The sequence below is a fragment of the Sylvia atricapilla genome, chromosome Z (assembly GCF_009819655.1).
Source record: "Sylvia atricapilla isolate bSylAtr1 chromosome Z, bSylAtr1.pri, whole genome shotgun sequence".
NCBI lineage: Eukaryota > Metazoa > Chordata > Aves > Passeriformes > Sylviidae > Sylvia > Sylvia atricapilla.
The window spans coordinates 31,611,533-31,636,134 of record NC_089174.1 but is presented as its reverse complement, the minus strand read 5'-3'; the positions used below and the strand labels follow the sequence as shown (position 1 = coordinate 31,636,134).

The window sequence follows — 24,602 nt, the reverse complement described above, 5'->3', positions numbered from 1 at the left end:
AGACCATTCAGGAGCAGGTAGCAAGTAGGAAATTTGGTCCATCAAAAGGAATTTCAGTCAACAACATTTTTTTTTTTCAGGAAGAGATATTGTGTGGTCCAACAGGGAATGATTGGTATCCATTTATGAAAAGGAAAAAAAGATTATAAAGAGAATAATTAGAATACAGTGATATTTACAGCAAAGGAATTTGCTCTCAATTTTTATGAATTAAAAGAATAAAACAATCAAATCATGGAGAAGGAGTAAAACATTCTCAACAGAAATGCAAATCCTGTAGAGTGAGTCAATTGTAAGGCATTGAAATAAGACCATCTCTGCTTTTTTAAATTAACAGCAAAAAAAACCCCAAAACCCTCCTGGACTCTCCTTGTTACCCTAGACTGCTGAGAACACGTTCCATGTGATATGACCCAGCATGGCTGGTGCATTGCAACTGCCTGAAAGCCTGCCCATGTGCTGCCCTTCCATGAGAGCTGCAGTTGCAAGAAACGTGGTAGTACAGAGATGGGGCGTTCTCACCCTGGGAACTATAATGTGTGTGATTGAGGCTGCACATGTAAATGAAGATGGATTTATCCAGCCATATTAAAAACCAAACTGGTATCTCAAATGTTTGCAATGCAGAAATCAATTGCAATACCATATTAGCATTACACTTCTTAATTTGTCAATCTAAATGTCCACTGAACGTGCTTTAGACAATAGCTCTTCCAGTGTCCAGACATGAAAAGGGCTCATGACTAGTTTACCAATATCTGCTATGCAACTTTACAATGAACAGGATACTTTTCAAAGTTTGGAAGCCTATATTCCAACAGGAAGCGCAAAGGTCCACAGAGACAAAACTCACACGTGTGCTCTTTATTTTTTCTTTTTTAAGTTTTCTTAACTCTCAGTAAATCCAGTGGAAATAAACTAGATCCAGGAGTCACTGTTAGCTTTGTCTCTATCTGATGTCAGGTGTCTTCTCAGACTTCGTTCTGATATGATTTTCCTGTTGGATTGCACTTGTTGGGATCTATTTACAAGTAATTCATGTGGTAATGTTTTTAGGGAAGCACAATGTTAGCTAAGTGTCTCTGTAATTGTGACATTTAAAAGGAATTAATATTAGTGAATAATTAAGCCAATCACTTGCAATAAGAAGGCTATCTTTGTTGCCACAGAGAATTTGGAGGAAGTTCAAATCTCCACCCTAAATTGCATGTTCCCTATTTCAGAATCCCTTTTTTCTCACTACTCTTTCACACATGTCAAGCAATCCTGCAGGTGCTTTAAATAATTTTTACTTACCAGCATTTTCACAGTTTAAAGTAATGAGATAGATAAATGTAATTCTATTAATAGTACTCTATGGTCCCGTTGAAAGCAACAGTTTTTGATCAAATGCTAAGGAAGAAAAAGTAGGTTGTGAGCAAGGGGAAAAATTATTTTAGGAAAATTCAAGTAAAGTGGATGTGACTAATTTTACTAACACATGCAAATGTAAATTTCTCCTTTTCATACACCTGAAAAATTTAAAAAGTAATGTAGACCTTGCTCAAAAAGAAAAGCAAGCCAGACCAACCCAATATATGTAAAAGAGGAAGCTGGCAGTGATAAAATTGATCATTTCAGAGACTTGCACTCACCATCCTTGCATACTGTTCCAACAACACAGACACCAGTGTCTAGGTTATAGCCATTTGGACAGCTTGTACAGTTTCTGTCTCCTTGGCCACTGCAATCCAAACAGCTGGGATCACATCTGAAAGACAATGGCAGGAGTCGGTCTTCTGGCCTCACTAAATATAAGACTTCCTAAGAGATGTCTTTTGTATTGCAAAGGACTTGTTTGTTCTTTCTAGAGGTACAAGGTACTGTAATATTACTACTACTAATTATGATAATAAATAATTGACTACCCCTGCAACTCAGTCCTGCTCCTTTCCATCAACAAATTTCTATTCCAGAGTTTTTACCACACAGCTGCATTATTCTAGTGAGTTGGAACTATGCATAAATAATCAGCAAAAGTATCAAGCTAGTGGTGCATACATGTGCCAGAAAGGCACGAACTAAAACTACAGCATAAAAATGACTGTTGCGTTGCCCAGTCCCTACATCACCCATCTTGCTCCATTGTTTTTTCACTACATGTTGATTGTATTTTTATGTGGAATGCATTGAAACACACGGTGATTCCTTTTCTGCCCTAAACTTAAATCTGAGTCAGTAATAAATGATTACAAAGGGCAACAAATTATATTTGTTTAACAAAGTATAGAATAGAAAAAAATGTTTCTTCCTTGCACAGCACAACTTCATCCAAGATTTATCCACATTTGTACACTTGAGTCAGGTAAGCTATTCTGGACAGTAGTTTAGAATATACCTGTGCTATGTTTGTAAATACGCAGTGGAAGAGCTGAAATGGTCTTCATAAATAGTAATTAACTTGCAATGAAAAAAACCCATTGTTTATTCTTGTTTGCTATTAAAAAATGCAGATCCTCTGTCAGATTTGCAAATTTTACGCTTCTATGTAAATCTACTTACATGGTCACTAGAGGCTGTCTTAAAGTGAAGGTCACACATATATTTTAAAAAACCCCTTTTATTTACCTGTATGAATATAAATCACATAATAATAATAGTAATAATGATAATGATAACAGCAATGAAAATAATGATATCTTATCCTTCATTTACTTAGCATTAAGTATTTTTTGGTATGTTCTGAAGTCAACAGTGTTTTATCTTCTAAAAAGTATGATCATTTCCAACACAGTTATAGATAATATACTGCCAAATATCAGGTATATCAGCCACTAATTATACCTTTTGCAGCTTTTGTATCCGCTTTCAGTGGAGTGATCAAGATAATAACCACTACTACAGGACTGCACACATCTTCCATCTTCCATAAAGTAACCTTGTGTGCAGTTTATACAGGCATCTATTCCAGCACCTTAGTCCAAAGAGAATTTGTTAGAAGGTAGGTACATTCTTAAAATAAACAATTACATCATTTCAGTGTAACTTTTTCTGAAATAAATTACTGCAGTTCTAAAGCTCCCACATAATCTACCAGTCATTATTCCATTCCTGGAAGAAAATGGAAAGCATTACTGGAAATCATAGTAAGTTCTACAAAAATTTAAAAAGAGGAATATATGAACTCTTTCAACTAAAAACCTAGATTTCTGTGCTAGCTGAAAGAAGCTTGCCATATTTAAAATGTAATTAAAAGCTAATATGAGAATGACGGATTCATATGTAAACAATAATGTAATACTGTAACTGTGATATAGTGGAATAAAATCAGAGATGAATCATACAGGAATGAAAATTATGCAGAAAAATGTCAGTGGGTACCTGCACATGTTGCACAGGAACGGTGGCATGGTTCACATTCTCTGCCATTATGGTATTTTCCTTCTTCACAGCGGATAGCACATCTGGTGCCATGCAAACTATTGTAAAATGGAAAAAAAAAGCTCAGGGCAGATAATGGGCAACAGAGGACAACAAGACCGTTCACAATTCAGTAATTCTCTTTTAATCAAAGAACAACCCATATATTATGATTCATCAGGTTCCTTCACTGGTCATATTTCATAAATTTAAATACACCAATCACTTAAAGAGGGAATGCAAATCAGTTTTGTCCATGGTGAAGTAAAGAGGCTGTTACAAACTTTTTGTAAATACTACCAACTAATAGAGGACAGACAAAAAATTAACAATGACAAGCAGCACTAAAAATTCAGGCATGTAAAATGCAATTATCCAGGAGGAATTTGGCACAGGGTCATCATTAAAAAAAAATACTCAGGGACTTGTTAACTGAATGCCAGTTCTGTGTGGCTTGTGAGATTTGTGGAGATTACAGACAGAGGTATTCTGCCTGCAGGCACTTTTGTGAGAGCACAAAAATGTGAGTAACAGTGGAAAAGAAATAGCATAAAGACTCATATTTTTATGTATTCCTTGATGTAGCTGTTTATTGCTTTCATGTTATATGGTGCCTATAGCAGTTTGCTGGGGTTTGGATTTTGTTTGCTTGTTTGAAAATATTTTTTTTAAACTAGGACTTCTCTGCCACATTTACCATCTTCTGCGGAAGCTCAGCATTTATCCAATTTAACATTTTCTCTAAAATTGCTCATCAGCTCTGGGGTTTCCTACTCTGAGTGCTGACCACGTTTTTACAGATTGCATCCAGCAACAGCCAGGTAAATTCAGCACCACTGAAAATTTTCAAGAGTGTATTCAGTCCCACTTTAGAAAATAAACTGTCAATTCAACAAAATTTCACAAACCCTGCCTTGATTCTCTTGTTTTTCCTCAATGACACACCTCAAAGAGCTTTATAATGCAGATAACATTATCGTGTTTTTACAGATAGGAACATAATTTGCCCAAGTTTATTTAATAGGCCAGTAATGGAGCAGATCTGGAATCCAGATCTCTTAAGACCCACTCAAGGAAGGCCCTGCTCATTGATCCTTCTGCCAAGAAAATGCAGAAAGTATGGAACAACTAAGGACTATGAAATGCATGTCCTGAAAGGCTCCATTTATCTGATATACCCACATATTTTTTAAAAATGTTACCAGAAATTACTCTCCATTTGCTAAAACTGCCCAAGAAAACATGAAGGTTAGGTTTTAATTTTTTTTTAATATTTCAATTTCAATAAAGAAATCCAGCTATTGATGTTCAGGAAGCAGACATTCAGCTTTTGTTAAGAGATGAAAATTCACTTTAATGGAACATGAAACCCCAGTGTTAATATCTGTATTCAAAATCTGTAGATACTGAATACTGACTTCATATGTTTTGTGGCACTAAACCAGCATACAGTCTGTCATAAATATTATTTTTTACCTTTGCTACTTGGATCGAAAGGTCATTCTTTATAAAGGAACTTGAAATGTGTAGTGCTGCTTTGTAAGTTTTACCTATCATTTTCAAGAACAATTAAGTTCCCCTCTGAAGGAAAAAAATCTTCACTGCTGTTAAAAATATATAATCACTGTACTGTAATTACCTCAGATACTTGAGGTAAGTGAATGACTGAATACATGAGGAAATACAATAAAGATAAAATAATTTCTAACTACCACAAGAATGAATTAGAATGATTAATATGATTCATTAGCTCTACTTCTAAAACAATCCTTGACTGACAAAGGTCAAAAATTGAAGAAGCCAGCTTTCCACATGACTGTGGCTTTTACATTACCTGAAATGAAAGGCCTTCTAAAAATCTGTTGCCAGCCAAATTGGCACACAGGACTGCTATTACAGACTAACCAGCATTGGAACAGAAAAAATGAGGGCCATGCAAGGTTAAATAACTATCTGATCTTCTTCACTGTGCATCTACAGCCCTGTCTACCTCTTCAGATACTATGTTTAGAGACATACCTAATTTCCTTACCTTAGGCCATGTCTGCACTCTGTGCAGACTTGGAATTCAACACAAGTCTTGCAGTTTTCATTACATTTTCGACAAACAACCTTATCTACAAGAGAAAAAAAGAAAACAGCCCAGAAAACCTTGGTCAGTTTTGATTGATAAAATTGTATGAATATATTATTGCATGACTTATTACTTTGTAGTTTGACGTCAACATCAACATCAAGCTAGACTAAAATGGCAAAAAATTTTAAAATTAAACAGCAAAATATAAAATGGTTTACAATATTTTCATTTGAAGTTATAGTTGCACCCTGAGAAAAATATGTTTTGAGGCCATTAAAAATTTTCATAAACACTAAAGTCCATATTGTAAATAGTGAATGCAAATTTTAAGTCACTTTCTGATATAGCAGTGATATGGACTAATGATTGCTCTGTGTTCTGGAGACTGTCCTGCAATCTTACCCTTTACATGCAAGCAGTCTGTCCTGTCTTCCTGACACAGTGCTAAAAGACATACCTGCATAAAAAAATCTGATCTTAACAAAGTAAATACATAAATTACTTAACAACTGTCCATTTTATCTCTAGAGAACCCTTCTTTAAGAAATGTCTCTCTCTTCAGCCCCTCTGTCTTTCAACATGCACTGACACATACCCCTCTGAGAAGAAAAACTTTATTTCCCCATTTAATCCTAAATTTTCATCTATCCATCTTAATTTGTATGGGAAGCAGTTATCTTTACTGTAGTTCTCACACAGTGAAAATGGAAGAATTAAGGTAGGATCTGTTTTGATTAATTCTTAAAAACAAACACACAGCTTCATGCTGGAGAAAGCAGAAGGTTAGGTACCTAGATGAACAAAGCTCCCGAGAACAAATTGATCTTCTAAGGAATGTCTAAAGATAAAAGTCACTGCAGTTTTAAGAATATATATCTAAGTATTTTTGTTAGTCAAAGCTGGAAATCAAACATGGACAGCCTATTTGGCCATCACAGGAGGAAGCTGAAGGCAGGTACCTATCATGGCTGTGAATTACTGCTCTTGGGCAGTCACATCACTCTGGAGGTGCTTCGGTCAGCCAGAAACATTACTTGCAATCATGTTACATCTGAAAAGCCTGTTTTTAGTAGAACTCTGGTTCACTGGCCATGGCCAGTGTCACAGCTCTTATTTCTGGTGCCATATAATCTGGCTGGATGGGGAATCATGGTCAGAGCAGGTGCTATCTGTCCCTTTCCCAAGCAGTGATAACCTTTTCTGTCCTTCAGCTGACTTGCTCTTGAACTGCCCAGGTTCTGCTACTGTTACTCCCAGAAACTCACAGATGAAAAGACATCCTGCAATAAATACGGTTTTTAAAATAAAGGAAGATTATTCAGGACATTCTTGATCACACTTGGCAACAATTTAATGAAATGAGTAGGATAAGAGATCAACATACACTTTTCCTGCTCAGAAACATTCCAGCAACCTCCCCAGATCAAACTCTGTAGCCCGCAATACAAAATCAACAAGAAATACTAACTCTTATCCAGGTAAAACCCATCAGGGCAGTTGGTAATACAGCTATTGGTTACTTCATTCAGGTAGTAGCCAGATTTACAGGTCATGCACTGGTCATTATGGCCTCCAACACAGGTTTCACAATTGGGTGAGCATTTTTTACATCGTTTCTTGTCTGCATTGTAGTGACCAGGTGGGCAGGTCGAAACACAGATCCTGCAGACAGCAGGGAAGAGAAGGCATAATTGTTAATGAAATAACCTGCCACCACATTCCTGGACCATGACTGCAAAGCAGAAGTATTTCTCAGCATTGCTGCTTTTCGAATGATCATGTGTTTACTAAGATATAACCCTTCAAAGCACTGTATCAAGTTGACACTTGCATTTATGTCCCTACACATGCTATCTCACCAGCAAATGTCTTGTCAGACAGTCAACAGTATAATTTTTGACCATCTACATTTCTTCCTATCTTGTTCACTTAATCACATCAGCTGTAGTAGCTATCAGAGTCTATCAATACATATATATGTAGAGAGAGAAAGCTTCTTATGAGAAAAAAAACAAGAGGTAAGAATATAACCAGAGAAAGGGTTTCTCAAAGCTGTATTTTAAATTCTGATTATCTAGGATTAGGGATTTTTTTTAACTCCAAACAGATTTTTTTAAAATCAGGGGAAAATTAATTATCCATGACTGCAATGAAGAGAAGAGGAAAAGAGGTTAAGATATATACTAAGAAATCAATGAAGTTAAGATTTTTTCTCTTTGTTTTACCTTGTATTGTTTTTAGATTTGTAGTAATAGTGCAGACAGTCAGTACAATGATCTGGTCCGGGCCCATCACACCCTACTTTACTGCATTCTGCATTGCAGGGACCTGTAATAAAAACAGAATACAGAAGGACAAAGGGATTAAAACTTCTCATTTAAAGGACACCTTAAAACAAGGTATTTTATTGCAGAGTGCAATTACTGTGTTTCCCTGTGTTGAGGACTCCACCAAGCACAGGCAGCTTGGTTTGCTGCCTGCACTGTGAGCTCAAGATTGAGCTCTGGGTGGCAGAAGCTCCAAGCAAGAGGCTGTGCAGACCCTTTGCATAAAAACCCAACATGGTGTTTAAAACAACCTATGTCACCAGTCAGGTGACTGGACACGTAGAGACACCGCAAGAACCAAAGACCCTGAGAGTTTCATGCGCTTAAACTGTAAGAGTATAAAAGCCCAAGATTTCCCTTGTTTAAAGGTTCCACCTCGAGGCACTCAGCTCAAGCTGTTATTTTTTTATATTTAGTTATTGCACCAAGATTAAGTTATTCTAAGGGTTGGGAAGTCTGAGGCTCTGCTATGGGAAAACTAAGGTTGAGTGAGTGAGGAAACCTGGTCTGACTTATGTGAGTGTGGAGTGTGTAGCTATGAAGGGGCCCTGGTCCTAGCTCAGGTGTTGAGAGTATGACTGCCAAAGTGGCTCTTGTATGGTTGGACAGGGATGTTTCCTGAATACCTGCTTGATTTGAATTAAAAGATTCAGAAAAAAAGGCAAGCTTTTTTGACAAGTATGGCATTCTTGTTTTATTTGGAAATGCACAGACTTCTGTAATTCATAATTAGGAATGATTAGCAAAATAACTTATAAAAGGGACAACATAAATGATGAATATCATGATCAGTGGCTACTCTGGTTCCCAGGTGAATATCAACTGCTCCAAGTGGCTATCTTGACCCAATGAACCAGGGCCCCGATGCTCTGTTCTGCAACATGCTACAAAAGCTTCAGCTAATACTCGCTGATTCCCATCTTCCATCTCACCCGCACTTACGTTAGGCTTGATAATGCTTGTGGATCTGTTCCGACTTAAGATATTCTATGATTTTGTTCTTACAGTTTTCAAATAGATCCTTCCTGCTATGGGAGGAGAGAACGATCAAGTCTTGCCTTTATGAAGGTGAACAATAACTATGGGTGAAGCTACAACTTTCAGAATCACTGCTCTCTCCCGAATGAAATGTGTTGAGTTTGCTTCATATAAAAAGTTAGTGACCTTTACAACAGAGATAGTAGCGTTTCATTACCTACCAAAACAAGGAGTTACACAGCTGTCCATCTAAAATAGACACTGTGTGACTCATGCTATGAAAGGAGAATGGCACAACAGAAAATACTAAATTGAACTTTGTCCTCCTTTTCGCTGGCCAGACATATACCTCAGATTCATCACACGGTACTGATAATGATGGATTACATGCGAGAAACTGCCAACTTGACTTATTTTGCAGTACTAAAAATCTAACTCTACTAAAGTCTAATCACAAGGTTGAAAAGCTTCTATAGGGATCAGTGAGAAACAACACAAATGTAGAAGATAATGTTCTTCTCATTTATATATATGGACAAATATATATAGCTTTATATAATTATATGCAAAACAGTGCATTTTCCTTAGCATGTTAAGTGTAGCTTAAAATACATAACTCTATGCATGCAATCTCAAACAGCTAACTTTCAATAACAAAACAAGTGCTCCTCATCTTTGCTGAAGAATCCAATTCACTGAACATTTTACGTATGCAGATTCTCAGGTCATCCTTAAAGCCGTTAAGGTTCAGTAAACGCACAGAGTAAATGAAAGTACATACCTGAATAGTCATCTGTTGTATAATCTTCTGTAGGGTCTTCAACTGGACTAGAGCGCACTCTTTCCACTTTGGAAAAATCATTTCTTGGTGAGTAAGGCTGGATGGATGTTCCATACAGTACTAAGGACCACTCTTTCAATTTGCCTGGAAGTTAAGTATTATAAAACTATTTTCAGAACTACTTCTCTTCTCTGTGTCTTACAAAAGTATGTCACTCTTCAGAATGTTGCTATGAGCAGGTATGGAAGACACTGCTTTTCGAGTAAGTGCAATAGTTGTTTTACTATAAGCTGAGAAAGCATATTTCCTTCAATCAGATCTTTACACAATTTTCATTGCACCCCAATCTCTTGTACAAGTCTACAAAGGTTTGCACCATGGGTTGAACTCGATGTAAACAATAAACAAAACATCTGGGCATACAGTTATCTGGAATATGTATATGTTATTGTATAAGGTGATTTTGCTCTGGATTTCACTTTCCCCTCACAACACTATTGATTGTCCAGTAATTATTATTTGAGATCTTTAAGCTAAGTAGCTGTATTCAGAATTCTGACTTAAGAAAGGGATTACACAGGAGTACCTTTCATTGACTTTTAGGACACAATTCGATGAGTAACACCTTCTCTTAAAATCTCCATGGAAGAACATCAGTGCCCCTCAAACCAGCATAATTTCTAATTTATTTGTGCCAGTTATTTGGCAGATGTGTCACAGTACTGTCTTTTAGTCATCACTAATATTTTATCCTCTTAATATTTGAGTGAAGACAGAAAAAACTGTTTGTCCACCTGAAGCATTATCTGACTTTCTACAAGTTTTTTTGGGGAAGAATAAAATGATAAAGGTGTATCAAGCTGTCTGTTCATGCTGTCAGAACATAAAGGGTGAACTTTCAGTCTCCACCTTTCTCTCTATACTACTAGGTGCATAAATTTGGAGAAAGAGCAAAAGCACTCAGGCCTGAAATAATGCCTAAAGTAAAGATGGATAAAAACCACATCACTGCTTCAAAAGGTGCAACCTAAGTTTGGTATCAGCTCATCATCTTGGTTATGTTAAGATGTGCTGGAATACCAATTATAAATGTCAAATTTTCATTAGAACAAAGAGAAATCAGAGAAACAGGGAGAATTTGAATGATCCCATTTTGGAAGCTGTTTTGTGGTTGAAACTCTTTGCAAGGAGAGCTATTATTTATCAGAAATGTAATCCAGGTATGATGCTTCTTAAGAAAATAATGTTGAATACTTCACTTGAAATTAAATTGAAGCAGTCTCCCTCTTCTTTCATTTTAATGATACTCAGGAACTTAAAATATTGTTCACTTGTACTTTTTCAAATCTTTACAATCAAATTAATTTGACTTTTACAAGTGATTTTCTGTATTTTCCCTAATGTCATGTGGTAACCTCCACTGACATGACAAAGACAAGTATGTCTCTGCTTGTACATGCATACTTGTAGCAGTAAGCAACAATAAGCAAATACACTACCTGGCAGATTATCAACATATTCTTTAAAATAGTTTATATTGAGGCTGAAGATGGGAATCTCTGTTATCTCTATGTCTCTTGCCAATCCAGTTTAATCTGAGTCAAAAATTTCTACACTTCATATGAAGTGCTTTCATATAAAGTGCCTTCTCTACTCTATACTCAGTTTTTGAGTAGAAACTACAAACCAGAGGCTATATCATGTGGCAGTTGTGTCACACAGTAGCTTTCAACTTTTCACTTCTGAATTATTACTTTCTTTGAAGATACATTTGATCTTGATTTAAAAAACAAACTGCTGATGAATCTACCACACCTGCTGTTGTTATTGGCTAATTAACTTGGCTGTAAAACTAGATACTCATTGTTCTAAATTTGTCTTTTCCTACCCACAGACAATTACCTACCTACCTAATTTTCCACCCTAAAATTACCCTTTATGTAATTCCTAAAGACCCATTGGATTAAAAAGACCCATGTATTTTCTTCCTCTAAAGACATGTGAGAATCAAGTTACATCTCAATGTTCCTTAGCCTGATCCAACTGTGTCCTTAATGGCACTTTTCTTTTTAAAAAAGAAGTTACACAGGGACATAATTTTTAACCAGATATGTAGTCATCTCTACAGGCCTTTCAAAGATACAGTTTCTCATGTTCAGTCCCTGCCCTCTTTTGTGTTTTTAACCACTTCTACAGCATACAAACCATAATACATAGGATGCAATTGAAAAAAAAAAGGGTGTTTTGCTAAGTTGTGCAGATCTTTTTATTTTCATTTATTATGAGCCAAAACTCATTCAACTTCCCAAATTTTTCTATTTCTCCCAGAACACTGGTAAAATATTTGCAAGGACCTGCTACAAAAAACACAGGTTAAGATGCTCCTAAGGCATAGCATATTGTGTTTGGATTTTACACATACAGAAGATTTTGTACTAACATCACTGCAGGAAGGATTGTTACTCTGAATGCATATACAATTCAAAAGGGCAGCAAGGGGAATAATGTGGGGTCTCTCGGGAGATTAGCTGCCTTTTAAGAACAGTTCAGTAAATAAGGAGGAGAAAAATCCATGTGACTTGCCAGCAAATAAATGAAGACTGCCTCAAGCCAGGTTTAATTTGCACAATGAAAATATTTCAATAACTAAGTATATATACATATACGCACACTTTTATAATGAATAAATAAAGTATGCACATTTTAGCCAAAATCTTTCTTTCCTCAGTTTTGGCTGATTCTGTCATTTAGTCTGGCTAGAATAACCCTTTCCCTGCTTGTATTTAGGATGTGTGACAAAGGCCCCATGTTGTATCTATAAAAGAAAGAGTGTATCACTATCACTTTTCACAGCAAATATATATCCATTTCCATAAACTCTGCATAATTAAATGTAGAAATCACATGCACTACTTTTATGAACTGGACTCTTCATTTCTTTTCAGGTAACAGATGTGGCATCACCTTGCCAATGCAGGGATATGATGACATGTTGGGTCCTTCTTTTTAATTTGATTACAGAAAAATGGCAACTCTTAATTATAAGACCTTTCAAGAGCTAAGCACATGCACAGAACACAAACAAGAAACAGGCATGATGATGATATCAGTGTGATAAACTGCAGGCTATGGTGATAAACTGGAGAGGCACCATGAACTGGAGAGGCACCAGGCATAAATTATGTTTAAGCACCTTTTGTTTACTTCATGTTCTCTTCAGTGCAGAGACTAATCCCGATATGCCCAAACAGCTGAATTTATCCACCACTAATATATGGCAGGCACTTCCAAATCTTTTTGAACAGAAGAGTTACTGGACAGCTTTCATCAGAGGGCAACCACTGCTCTAGAAAGATGGGGGATACATTACTAGACAGTATACAATGAACCAGGATCCAAATTCACAACCACACTGCATCTTGTGAAAACCAAATGCACATAAACACCAAACTAGTTTCAAGCAGTGTTTCACGTTGTAGTTAAACCAAAGCAGACGATAAGCTCTCCAGCAGGATTCTTTCAGTAGATCAGCTTCCTCCACACCCCTTAGTTTTGCAGACCTACTTTCACCCAATCCCCTAGCCTTACTGTGCCTTTTCTTCCAGAGTTGCATCTTTAGGCCTTAGTTCTGATGGAGGAAAAGAAATCAGTTCCATTAGATTAGCTACTGTAGCACTGAGAGAGTATATATACTGTAATGAAATCGATAAACGTATACAATTACATATGTAGCTGTGGTGTGCAGGAGTGTGCAGGAACAGGCCTTGAAGTGTAAAGCTGGAAATGCAGCAGGCCACTTTGACGCAGTACTGTTGATGCAAAAGGCCTGTACAATATAGCTGGAGAATTGCCCAGATTAAAAGTTTGCATAATGGCTCCATGCTACCTCTTTTTTAGTGCATGGAGTGTGTCAGGGAAGAGAAGAAGGAAATAGCTGAAATCTGTTGCTATCCTTCATGCCTATTGGATGAACCAATGGGTTGCAGTACACACAAAGGTGAAGAGCTAATTTGTCCTTCGCACCAGAGATGTTCCTGGATGCTTTAGGAGTAACAAGTGTAAAATGGAGCTGAAAATACTTGATTTTTGTCTCTTTTCAGTAATCTGATTAAAATTAAATTACTTATTTATAATATTTATAAATATTTATATATTATTTTATTAATACCTCCCACATATCAAATTGTAAAGCACTGAAAATTAAAAAAAAAACCCCAAACTCAAAACCTCCTCCTGAATCCTTGACCAGTTTTGGTTATACTCTATGGCTTCTTTTCCAAACACATTTAGTGAGTACCCCTTTTTTGTGTACTAGAAACTGCTTTTCATTTAGTGGTGCATTTAACATTGTTTGATTAAGAATTTTCATGACTGGAAAACCATGGCTTCCAGAGAAGCGATCAGTGGTGATAAAGTGAAATTTAAAACACTGGCAGTCTTGGTGTTTCCTTTCAGAGCTCTAGGGAAAGACAATCAAGATTTTCAAAATCCTGTGCCTAAAGTTATCCACATGACTGTACAGCTAACACGTAAATAACGCTGGCCACAGTGTAAAAAGTTGCCAGAGTCTAGAAGATGTTTTCTGCTCAGAAATTTTGAAAATCATACTTTATCTTTGTCTTCATTAGGGCCTTATCAACCACATATTGAGTAAAAACTTTTCAAATTGTGGCTTTTGATTGCTGGTTTACTATCCTAAAAAACTAAAATCAGGTTATGTAGACTAGTTAGTCAGACAAGACAATATATTTGATGGCTAGACAAAGAATCTTTTTTTAGAAGTTGAGACTGGCTATCAGAACATGACACAGATAAAGTAGAGTAGAAATAAAGGGTTAAAATTCTCATTCAATTCTATCAACAGTGATTGAGTGAGGCTGATCAGTATGTTAAATTTTTTGAGAGAAAATAATCTAAAAAATTCACAGAAATAAGTTCAGAATAAAAGTGAACCATGTATCTTAGAAGGTAAATAACAGTAATATAAAAATGAAGAGTGCATTAACTTAAATTTAGAGTAATGCTCTTTCCATCTCTGGCTTGACACTGAAACCAGTGAGATGTTCCAGCTGTAAATAAAAGGTGGAAACAGCAAGCACTTTTCAGAATTCACAAAGCCCAAATAAATGTTAGAGTCCTACCTGGAGTCTTGAAATTTCTCAGCTGAGATGGAGTGTCACAGATTTCTAAGATCCAATCACCTGCTGCTTTTTCACTCCAGCAGTGAGTCGTCATAAACTCCCAGTTTTTGAATCCTTCCATGGAATGATCAAATAGCCTAAAACAAATGATGACATTATTTCAATGCAAACTTTTTTTTTCCTGGGGAGCTACGCCTCCAAGTGTGCAAACTCTTGAATAATATACTAATCAGCCAGTTTGTTCATCTGTACCTTCACATAACATTATTCATTATGGTTTTCGCACATGTATTTCAGGCACAGTTCAACAGTTTTTTGTTGCTTGATGGAAGAGAGTCTTTACATATGCCCTGGTTTAAGGCAAATTTGGGAGGAAACCTCCAAATGCGGTCTCTCTAGAAAGCAAACAAGCAGCCTCTCCCTCAACTGGTCTGAGAAAAAGTTTCCTTAGAGAAAACTGGAAAAAACTGTTTATTCAATGAAGTGTTTATAAGCATAAAAAATTAATATTAAACAATAAAACCTCTTGCTATTCTGAAGAGAGACAGCAAAATTGAGAAAGTCCTCACCATGGGTTGTAGTTCAGCTCACCTTGTCTATTATTAGTCCCTCTGCCGTATGTTATAAAAACATGCCATCATGTTATGAAAAAGACAATGGCAAGCAAATTCATTGCAAAAATACTGTAATTGCTAATACTATTTAACAGGATTCGTGGGTCTTGGAAAAACTGCATATAAAACAGAATTCCATTGCTTTAACAGCGTGATATAAATACAAATAACTTGTAAGTTGGAAAATTTCAGTAATATTTATTTTTGGCTTTGAATTGGAATAGTTAAAAGGGGTTTAAACCCACTGAAAACTATTAAGACAATAGTGATTCTATACATCACTTCTTGTGAGGAAGTAATATGTAACTGAGATATTGGCCTCAATCCTTGAACCACCAAGATATCGCCCTCTTCAAGCACTTCACAGAATTCAGTTTGGGTAAAGCTGAGACTTACGGCATCTGGTCGTTTCACCTAACCAATACCGTTAGCATATTTAAATTACTCAGGTTGTGGGTGAAGATACTAGAACTTAGGACTGGATTACGATAATTTCTAGTATAGGGGGAGCCATTCCAGATACGCAGATGTGATTGTGATCCCCTGTGAGAAGGGAGAGGAGGACCCTTCCTGGTAGGAGATTAGACACAAGAGAATTTGCATTTTTATTTAGTGTTCACAGTGTTGCTTGGTACCCCAAAACTATCGATGAGAAGAGCACGCTAAGGAGGACTGTTGCCTCCAATAAAATCACAGGACTCAACTTTAAAAAATACATATATAACTATACATTCATGTGTGTGTATTTTTATATATTTGTGTATATACACACAGAGATATGTATGCATGTCAATTTATACATGAATGAATGTACACATATATATGTGTGCAATGTTTATCATTATTTTAATTTGATCTTTATGTGTGAAAGATCCACTGGTAATAGCTGTGACTAAAAGCTTGTAAAAGACAAGAATCTCTACAGTAGAAAATCCAATGGATTGAAAATGTTTTTTGGTAAAACAGAGAAAAACATAGGATTAGACAACATACTGAATTCATGTGAATCTGTTATTTTCTAAGCTAATTTCAACCTTTATTCTCAAACAGTTGTGAAGTTTCAGCAATCAGGAAAACAGGATACTTGTGTAGGTACTTTCCTGATGAAAACCGCCACACTGAATAGTAATAAAATGCCATAGTTCTTGCTGGAAGCTTTGGTCAGTCAGAGGAATGGGGTCAGGCACTGTGTGTCTTTCACATCTTGCAATAGAAACTGTATGGACTTAAAATGATCGGTGTACTTATATGGCTCAGCCAAACCTGATTTTCATGCTCTCATATCAAGTATAACATGCCAGAATCATAGAGTATCCTGAGTTGGGATCACCAATATCCAACTCCTGGTGCCACACAGGACAGCCCCAAGAATTGTACCATGTCTCTGAGAGTGCTGTCCAAACAATTTGTGGCTCTGTCAGGCATGGTGCTGTGACTGCTTCACTGGGGAGCCTGTTCCAGAGCAACCACCCTTGGATGAAGAAACTTTTCCTAATATGCAGCCTAACTCCCCTGACACAATTTCAGGCCATTCCCTCAGATCCTGTCACTGGTCACCAGAGAGGAAATTAGTGCCTGCCCCTAGTTTCCTCTCATAAGGAAGATGTAGACTGTGATGAGGTCTTCCCTTAGTGTCCTCCAGGCTGAGTATGACAAGTGACTTCATCTGCTCCATGTATGTCTTTCCCTTGGGACCTTTCACCACCTTTGCAGCCTCCTTTGGACACTCTCTAATAGCTTTTTAACCTAACATTCAGGTGCCCAAACCTGCCCCCGGCACTGAGGTGAGGCTGCCCCAGCTCAGAGCAGAGTGGGACAATCCCCTCCCTTGCCCGGCTGGCCATGCTGGGCTGATGCCCCCGAGGACACACTTGGCCCTCCTGGCTGCCAGGGCACTGCTGGATCATGTTCAACCTGCCATTCAGTTTGGGCTACCTTTTCTCACTTTGGAAGAGCATATATTTTGGCAGCAGAATGGGCCTGTTTCATGTCACTGCTAAATCAGTTGTGTGAATACAGCAAATCTCACAAAGGCATGGCACATATCATTTACTGTAGTGGTAGAAATTATTACACAGCTATTAACCAGAATTTGCATACAATTATGTTCAATTTAAATATGTAGGTTATTTCCACTGTTATTCAGATTGCCAGCGTTATGAATCAAGTGTGGTGACTGGCTCATGCAAATGAGGAAGAGTTTAATATGGTGGGGAGAAGTTTTGTTGTGGTTTACGGTTCTCTTGAGTGTACTTTTGTTGTTACAGTGTAATTTTGAACCCTTTCCTGTTCTCCCTTCATTCCTCCCCTTTTGTGGTCACTGCCTGGCAGCTCTGACTGACAGGGCTGTAAAAACATGTTGGGGAGTGAGTATATTTGCCCCTTGTAAGAGGCGGCAGAGAGTGGGGGAACCTGGCAGGGTAACACGGCACCACCAATCAGGATATGAGAAGGGCTCCACCAATGAAAGGCATGGAAGGATGATTGACAGCCTTGGGAGCAGCCAAGTGGACATATATGGGCAAAGCTATGGACTGTGGGCGGAGCCAGAAGGACATGTTAGGACTTCTTATGGATATTAATAAGGCTGACAGAATCTCAGGGTATAAAAGGCAGAGACATCATTTCGTGAGAAGAACTTCTGGTAGGCAGGAGCCCCATGAAGCTCTAAGTGCTGTCCCCCGTTTTGCTTTGTAATTTTTATTAGGTTCAAATTAAATTTTGTTTACTCATTCTCACGTGGGTTTTGAGTAGTTTATAACACATAATGTTGTTTTATGATAGCTAATGAACAGCTTTCTAAACATGCTGTCAATGCAATAAGGCACCAGTATTTATCTTTGCCATTGTAGCAACTGAATTATTAATAATATTATTAGTATTATACAAGTACTGTGCAATTACAAATTTTGTATTCCCTCAGCTTCTATTCATATACATTAGAAACATGAGTTTCTCTTCATTTTTTACTGTAATTAGTCTGATATTTTCCATAGTACTTTTTGTACAATTAGGTGTGTCTTGTTTTGGAATTTAAATCGTTGTCATATTTCCATTTTAATAATTCTTTTAAGTAATTTTGAGAGGAAGAGACAAAACCCCCACGTATTGTGTTTTTAAAGACACTGCTACCTAAAATATGCTGTGACTGGAATTGTTTGCTTCCATCCATGGAAATGGGGAAAATCTGGTAATATCATTTTTGAGAAAATTGACTATTTTTTGATTACTTCCTTAGGAAAGATTTGAATTTTATAAAATAAGGTCTAAATTGGAATATTTGAATGCATGAACTGTGTTTCCACAAAAGATTTTACGAAGAAGTCAAAAAGCAACAGACAGGTCAAAAGAATAGTGAAAAACAAAGTAGAAACATATTGACTCTGAATCTGTGTATGTATTTTGGACATACAAAATGGTCCAAATATTTTTGCTTTGCTTTGTTTATGCACTAAACTTTCAAATCAAAGAACCTATGACGCAATACAGGTATTTCACTTTAAGTGTTGTCCAATAAATGAATGAAATTATCAAATGTTCAGCCATACATTCCTTATTCAGAAAGAAATACAAAGGATCTTTCTTTTAAGAAGCATGCAGCCAGTCCAGAATTTAATTCTGTAATTTGTCAAAATTCCTATCAAAGACACACTTTTGACACAGATTATCATGGGTTAATAAAATTTAGTATATGGTCTAATGAATTACTAATTGACTATTACAGAATATTATAGACTAAAATACTTACACATGATTACTAGAATAATCTGATAATTTTTATGACTCCTATCATGTACCTGTGTTCATGAATGTAACATGCTTTTAAAGACCAAACTGACTAACAATATTTGAATTTTCAAAACTTATTTGCTAACATAACCACAACAGAATGCCAGTTCTGTTACTCAATTACTCAGGGGACATGTCTTAGAAACAGAACACTCAATATGGAGTGGATGTGGCAGTATAATTGGCTATGTAATTATAAGCTGCTGCTTACAATGAATAGCACTACATGAAAAAAATTGCTCCTCTCTTTCCCAGGAGCTTTATGCCATACTGATCACATTCCATATGTATGTCTAGATAAGAATATACATTACACAGTGTAGAATAAAACGCTTGTTTTTCTTAAAACAAATTCCAGTCTTGGTCTCTTCCACTGCTGCCACTCCAGCCTAAAAATTGCATAACCTTTCTCTTCAAGAACATAATTTAAAGCAGAAATATTAATCTGTAATCAAACTTTAGACCCAGAGGAAGGCAATTAGCCACTTTCCAATAGCACTAAAAAACCCAGCCAACAAGTGTGTCAGCTTTTCAGCAAAGAATCTTTATATTCCTAAATGCTTGGGAAAATTTGCTTTAATTTTTAGCTTATTGTGAGAAAAGGCAGTGAAGGTAGTGGATTTGTTTAGCAACAGCAGCATCACCATCGAGAACAGTAAGAACTAAACAAAAAGAATAAACAAAGAAGTAAACAAAAATAAAAGTAATTTTTTTCAGTTATGAAGATTGTTTCAGCTGAGAAGGTGCAGCTACACCTGGTTGACTGCAGTGGTTGTATACTGAACACAATGCATTAAAATCCTGGAAACTCTGCACTGCTGCCTGTGGCTGCAGTGGAGTAGCTGGCAAGAGATAGGAAATTTCTTCTCCTACAGAAACATCTTTGTTATGATGTGCTCCAGCACACAAATTGACAGCCTCATGGACAAGTGGTTCTTGCCCAGAAGTCTGCATGGCCACAAGACTTCAAGTGTGCTTATAGTTTGAAGAAACTACAGAGTGCCTTCCCAAGCTCTGTACTTGAAAGTGCTTTGGTCAACTATTCTCCTTGGAGCAGCTCTTCTCCACAGCATCGAATCATCAGCTCGCTGTGAGATGTAGACCCTGAGAAACTGTGGACAGATCAAACTGACTTAACCAAAGCTTCAGCCAGACCCTACTGCCCATCTGCACTAAAGTATTTGGGAAGAAAGAAAGAGTCAGAGAAAAACACTAGGCATTTCAGGAACTTTCTTACCTACATGTGGAAGATCACTTAAAATTTCTGCATGTGGAGCTAAATAAAACATATTTAAAGTATTTGCATACACACTTTTTTTTCCATGTTACATCTGCTTATCACACTTAGTTTTATGAAACAATGGATATCTCTGAACTATTATGATTAAGTTATTTGGAGTAACATGAGCAGTAACATGTACAATGCCTGCCAGCCTGAAAATGTGGCTAGTAGCAATCACCATCTTTAAAAATGGAGAGCTTGTCACAAGGAACTACACATATCCACATTAAATCATCCATCATTACTTGCAGACATGTCAGGCTGAGGAGCTCCACACACTCCACTGGTCAGCCAGCTGCTTCATAGTGGGATATTGATTCATCAACCACCAAACCGAACAAAAAAAAAAAAAAAAAAAAAAAAAAGAAAGAGGATATAGCTGACATGAATGAAACAAAACATAGCAAGTATGAGTTGGGAGAAAGTTTTCCAAGAAGTGTTTCATGCTCTAGACACAGTACAAGCATAGGATTGTTGTTAACTCATTGTGGACTTAGATTACCACCACCTCAGAGATGTTTTCACTGAGGCACACCATGAAGGTTGGCCCTTATGTTTCATCATATTAGGATGCATTAAATGTTATTTTGTTTAATATTAGAGTATAACATGTAAGCTGCAAAAAAGCTGCATGCTTATAAACAAGGTTTTCCTCTACTTCAGATCACCAAAGCATTTTATGAATAAAACAATTGAGTAAGATTAGGTAAGAACAACTTGGTTTTGGTCTAAGAGTTCTGCAGAGGAGGGTATTATTAAAATTTACTGATTGTCTAAGGTTTCATGATAGGAAAAAGATGGTCATGAATATACATTCTTTTGTTACTGAAGAGAAGTATTATTGATACCAGGGCGATATAAGCTTATGAAGCTAGTGGCCTGGAAAGTTGCCACCATGTGGCTGAAATATTTCAGTTACGCAGTTCAAATGGCAACAGCTGCTTTAAATTTAAAGGGCAAGAATTAAATAAGCCATTACTTCAGTGGGAGACAAATGAGCCCTAAGTTTGCTTCTCCTACTCCTTTTATATCTAGCTTTTCCTCTTCCTTCATAGCCTGACTGTACTGAATGTTTGTTAGAACTGACCTTGGTATGTCTCAAAAACCCCTCAGAAACCCATGCTGCCAAATCCACCGGCCAATTGTTTTTAGAAAGGGGATACTGATCCCTTTGGACTTAACTCTAGCCTCATCCTCACACCAGCCAATACTCTTCCAGCCTGTATTTTCCTCTGCTGCAGCACATCCAATGTAATCATGTTTAGTACTTTCCAAACAACAAAGCAGATGTTCCAATGCAGATTTGAAGAATGCACTTAAGGCTTAAACCAGTGACAGTGTTATCCACCAAATGCCTGCAAAGGAATCCACATAGTCTCTGACTAACAAGTTTTCTTACTGAAGTCATTTTAGGGGATAAACATTAAGGATAAAATATGCAGAAAAAAAGCCAAGTACTGCCTTGAGGGACCTACTTGTCAATGCACCAGAAATTACACACAATGACTTTTCTTCCAGAATTGGTGGAGAAGTTCACATGTAAAATATACCTTTTGCACTTAAGAACATTTTACCAGCAAACTGCTTCAAATTAAACCCAGATGAGTAACTGTAAAGCAATACGGTTTTCCCTGGGTTCAGTAAAAACAGCTGGTATTATGGCTATTAATCCTGTACATGTGCATTAAAAAGTCTTGTATGTCTGAGAAAAACATCTCAGTCAGGTAGTAGCAATATACAACAGCCTCTGGGGCCTTTGCTTTCAGCAGAAAAAAACAACTATTTGCTGCCAATTTCTCTGCATGCATGCTTATAGCTAAATGCATTTACTCATGGATATTCAGTATTATTGATACTTTAAAAGTCAAATGCCTCGTAACAGATTTTTCATACTAGAGAATAAGAACCATCCTATTTCAAGTTTTATTTTATAACATAATGCTAAAACATATGCATCAACAACACACAACATATTCTTAATTTCAAGATATTACTACCTCTAAGCGGCATGACTTCTTAAAGGATGGCCAAATAAAGTAAGCCTTGAAACACCATTTCAAAAAGTATTGTGTTCATGTCCCTCACTTTACCCTAAGAAAGGGCTCATCAAGGCTCTAGGTATTTCAGACCTGGAATTTGCAATATATATTTACCCCTAATATTAATAGCACAGTGTTGTTTAGCAGCCCATCAGCCCAATGTGATGGCAAGTCAGTATATTTCTTAAGTTTGCATGGGAAGGGAATTTCTAGTGAGACCACAAGCTCTGTCATGAATTATTTGTTTTCTGGGAAGTAACAAAACATGAAAAGGCTTTTCAGGTTTCTTTGTTTTTTATTTAGGGCTCTGATACTATCAGACAAGAAAGAGCTGAACATCCCCTTATTTTATTACAAATATTTGCATTCCCTTTCTCTACCGCATGTACGGAAAACAATTGCTTTTAAGATGCAGGGGTTACAAAGACACTGATTGAATTAAATTTTGTACCTATTCCACACACCAATCATCACCAGAGGTGAACTATGAATATTGGAATGTTATTTCCCACTTGCTGTGAGTCAGCTGCAACACATGGAAGCCTAGAGCCAAAAGTTAGCTGTGTTAAGACCACTGGGTTTACACAAGATTATTTTGTTTGGATACCTAGTTGGATGACTTTCAGGTTTTTTTCATTTAGAACTGAAGAAGAACTACTGCATGAAAATGGAAGAGAAAACTAAAGAAGGATTTCTTCAAACAGAAAAACAAAAGCCTGTTTCATAACTAATAAGAGAAACCTGTCTTGCACTGGTTAGCAGAGGATAAATTCTTTGTTGAGTGCAGTAGTGCAGCAGGAAGATAGATATATGTGCCTATGTGTTTTATCAGCAAACTATGACAGTACTCACAATGGAGCACAGGAGATATTCTAGAGGACCCGAAACTTCCAGGACAACTTCCTCTCCATTTGGTGAATTACTATCTACAGTAGTATTTTCAGTTTACCTTTTCTTTTAATTTAATATAATCTCTAATGAAAATGTGCATTCACACTTCAATCAGAACCACGTCCATTTGAGCTCCACCTGTCTCCAAAACAGGCTCTTTGTTTCAAGTGGAAATATAAGTCCTTCTATCACTGAGATACAGGAGGACATGCAAGTCTCTGGACCTAGATAATCAGCATTTCTGGCTCAGGAAGGATGGATTAAAAGCAGTCTGGAAAGCAGGCCACTCTCAATTCTCTAAAAGCCCTGAAGAGTAGGACTAGGGATATTGACTTCTGTGAAGACCTAAACATGACGGTAGAAGAGTTCTCATAACACAGGTTTGATGGCAGTTTATGCAGTATCTGATACATAACATCAGTAAACATCATCTTTTCTGTGGGAGCCACGCTCTATGTCTAGCAGTCTAGAATGGCAGTAATCTAAATCAAATCATCAAGGAAAAAGAATTATCTATCTATCTATAGTCCCATCGGGAAGAAGATTTCTAGCTAGTTGGAGAAGTATACAAGCATTTCCTACTGTAAATGTAACTTATTTGCACATTTGGAACTGAGGTAAAGTTTGGAAAGTTTTCTGATGTTTCTCAGTACCTTAACAATCTCTGGTAGGAGGTGGTGTTCTTAACCAAGGATTTAGTGGTTTACATGGGAAAGATTTACATGGGGTTTACATAAGAGATTTACATGGGAAAGACTGTCAATGTTTTCTTTGAAGAGAATTTCTGCTAGTAGATCATAGAAATAGAAATATCACTGAGAAGTCTTTTAGTTTGCTAATGATTCCCTCCACTTACCAGAGACATAAATTGCACTAGTGTTTGAAGCGATACACTGAACAAAGAGATACTTGTCTGAGTTCACTCAGAAGAGAAAAGAAGACAACTTGATGCATTGTGACAGTTTCTCCAAAAACATAACACACAGGTGACAGGATGAGGAAAAAGATTGCTCTTTCTTAGTAGCTGTTGTTAAAATCGCTGGACATTTGAAAGCAAGTATCCATCACTGCATTATGCCTAACTTTTAAAAATTTTTGAAAGTGATGGCTAACTTTCAAAAACTTTAATTTGCATTTTACAAGCAAACCCTTTAATTTTAAGTGCTAGTGCTACTTCTCAGTGTTGCCCTACTATTGTCCATCACTGTCTCAGTGTTGCCTTTAATGGATTGAGTATGTTTACTTTGAAAAAAAGTATTTGTAAACAGGTAACATCAGAGGTTA

The 24,602-nt window shown here is 36.8% G+C and overlaps 1 protein-coding gene across 2 annotated transcripts in view; it reads right to left on the bottom strand.

Moving 5' to 3' along the window:
• The window catches only part of PCSK5 (proprotein convertase subtilisin/kexin type 5), a 230,746-nt gene that overhangs the window by 56,215 nt on the left and 149,929 nt on the right, over nt 1–24,602 (bottom strand). For both annotated transcript variants that reach the window (XM_066339931.1, XM_066339930.1), the window contains exons 13-20: nt 14,704–14,840; nt 9,563–9,706; nt 7,702–7,804; nt 6,945–7,138; nt 5,432–5,516; nt 3,361–3,458; nt 2,824–2,953; nt 1,635–1,750 (exon numbers count right to left, since the gene is read on the bottom strand). In XM_066339931.1, coding sequence (XP_066196028.1) covers nt 1,635–1,750; nt 2,824–2,953; nt 3,361–3,458; nt 5,432–5,516; nt 6,945–7,138; nt 7,702–7,804; nt 9,563–9,706; nt 14,704–14,840 — 1,007 coding nt within the window. The remainder of the gene's footprint in view (nt 1–1,634; nt 1,751–2,823; nt 2,954–3,360; nt 3,459–5,431; nt 5,517–6,944; nt 7,139–7,701; nt 7,805–9,562; nt 9,707–14,703; nt 14,841–24,602) is intronic.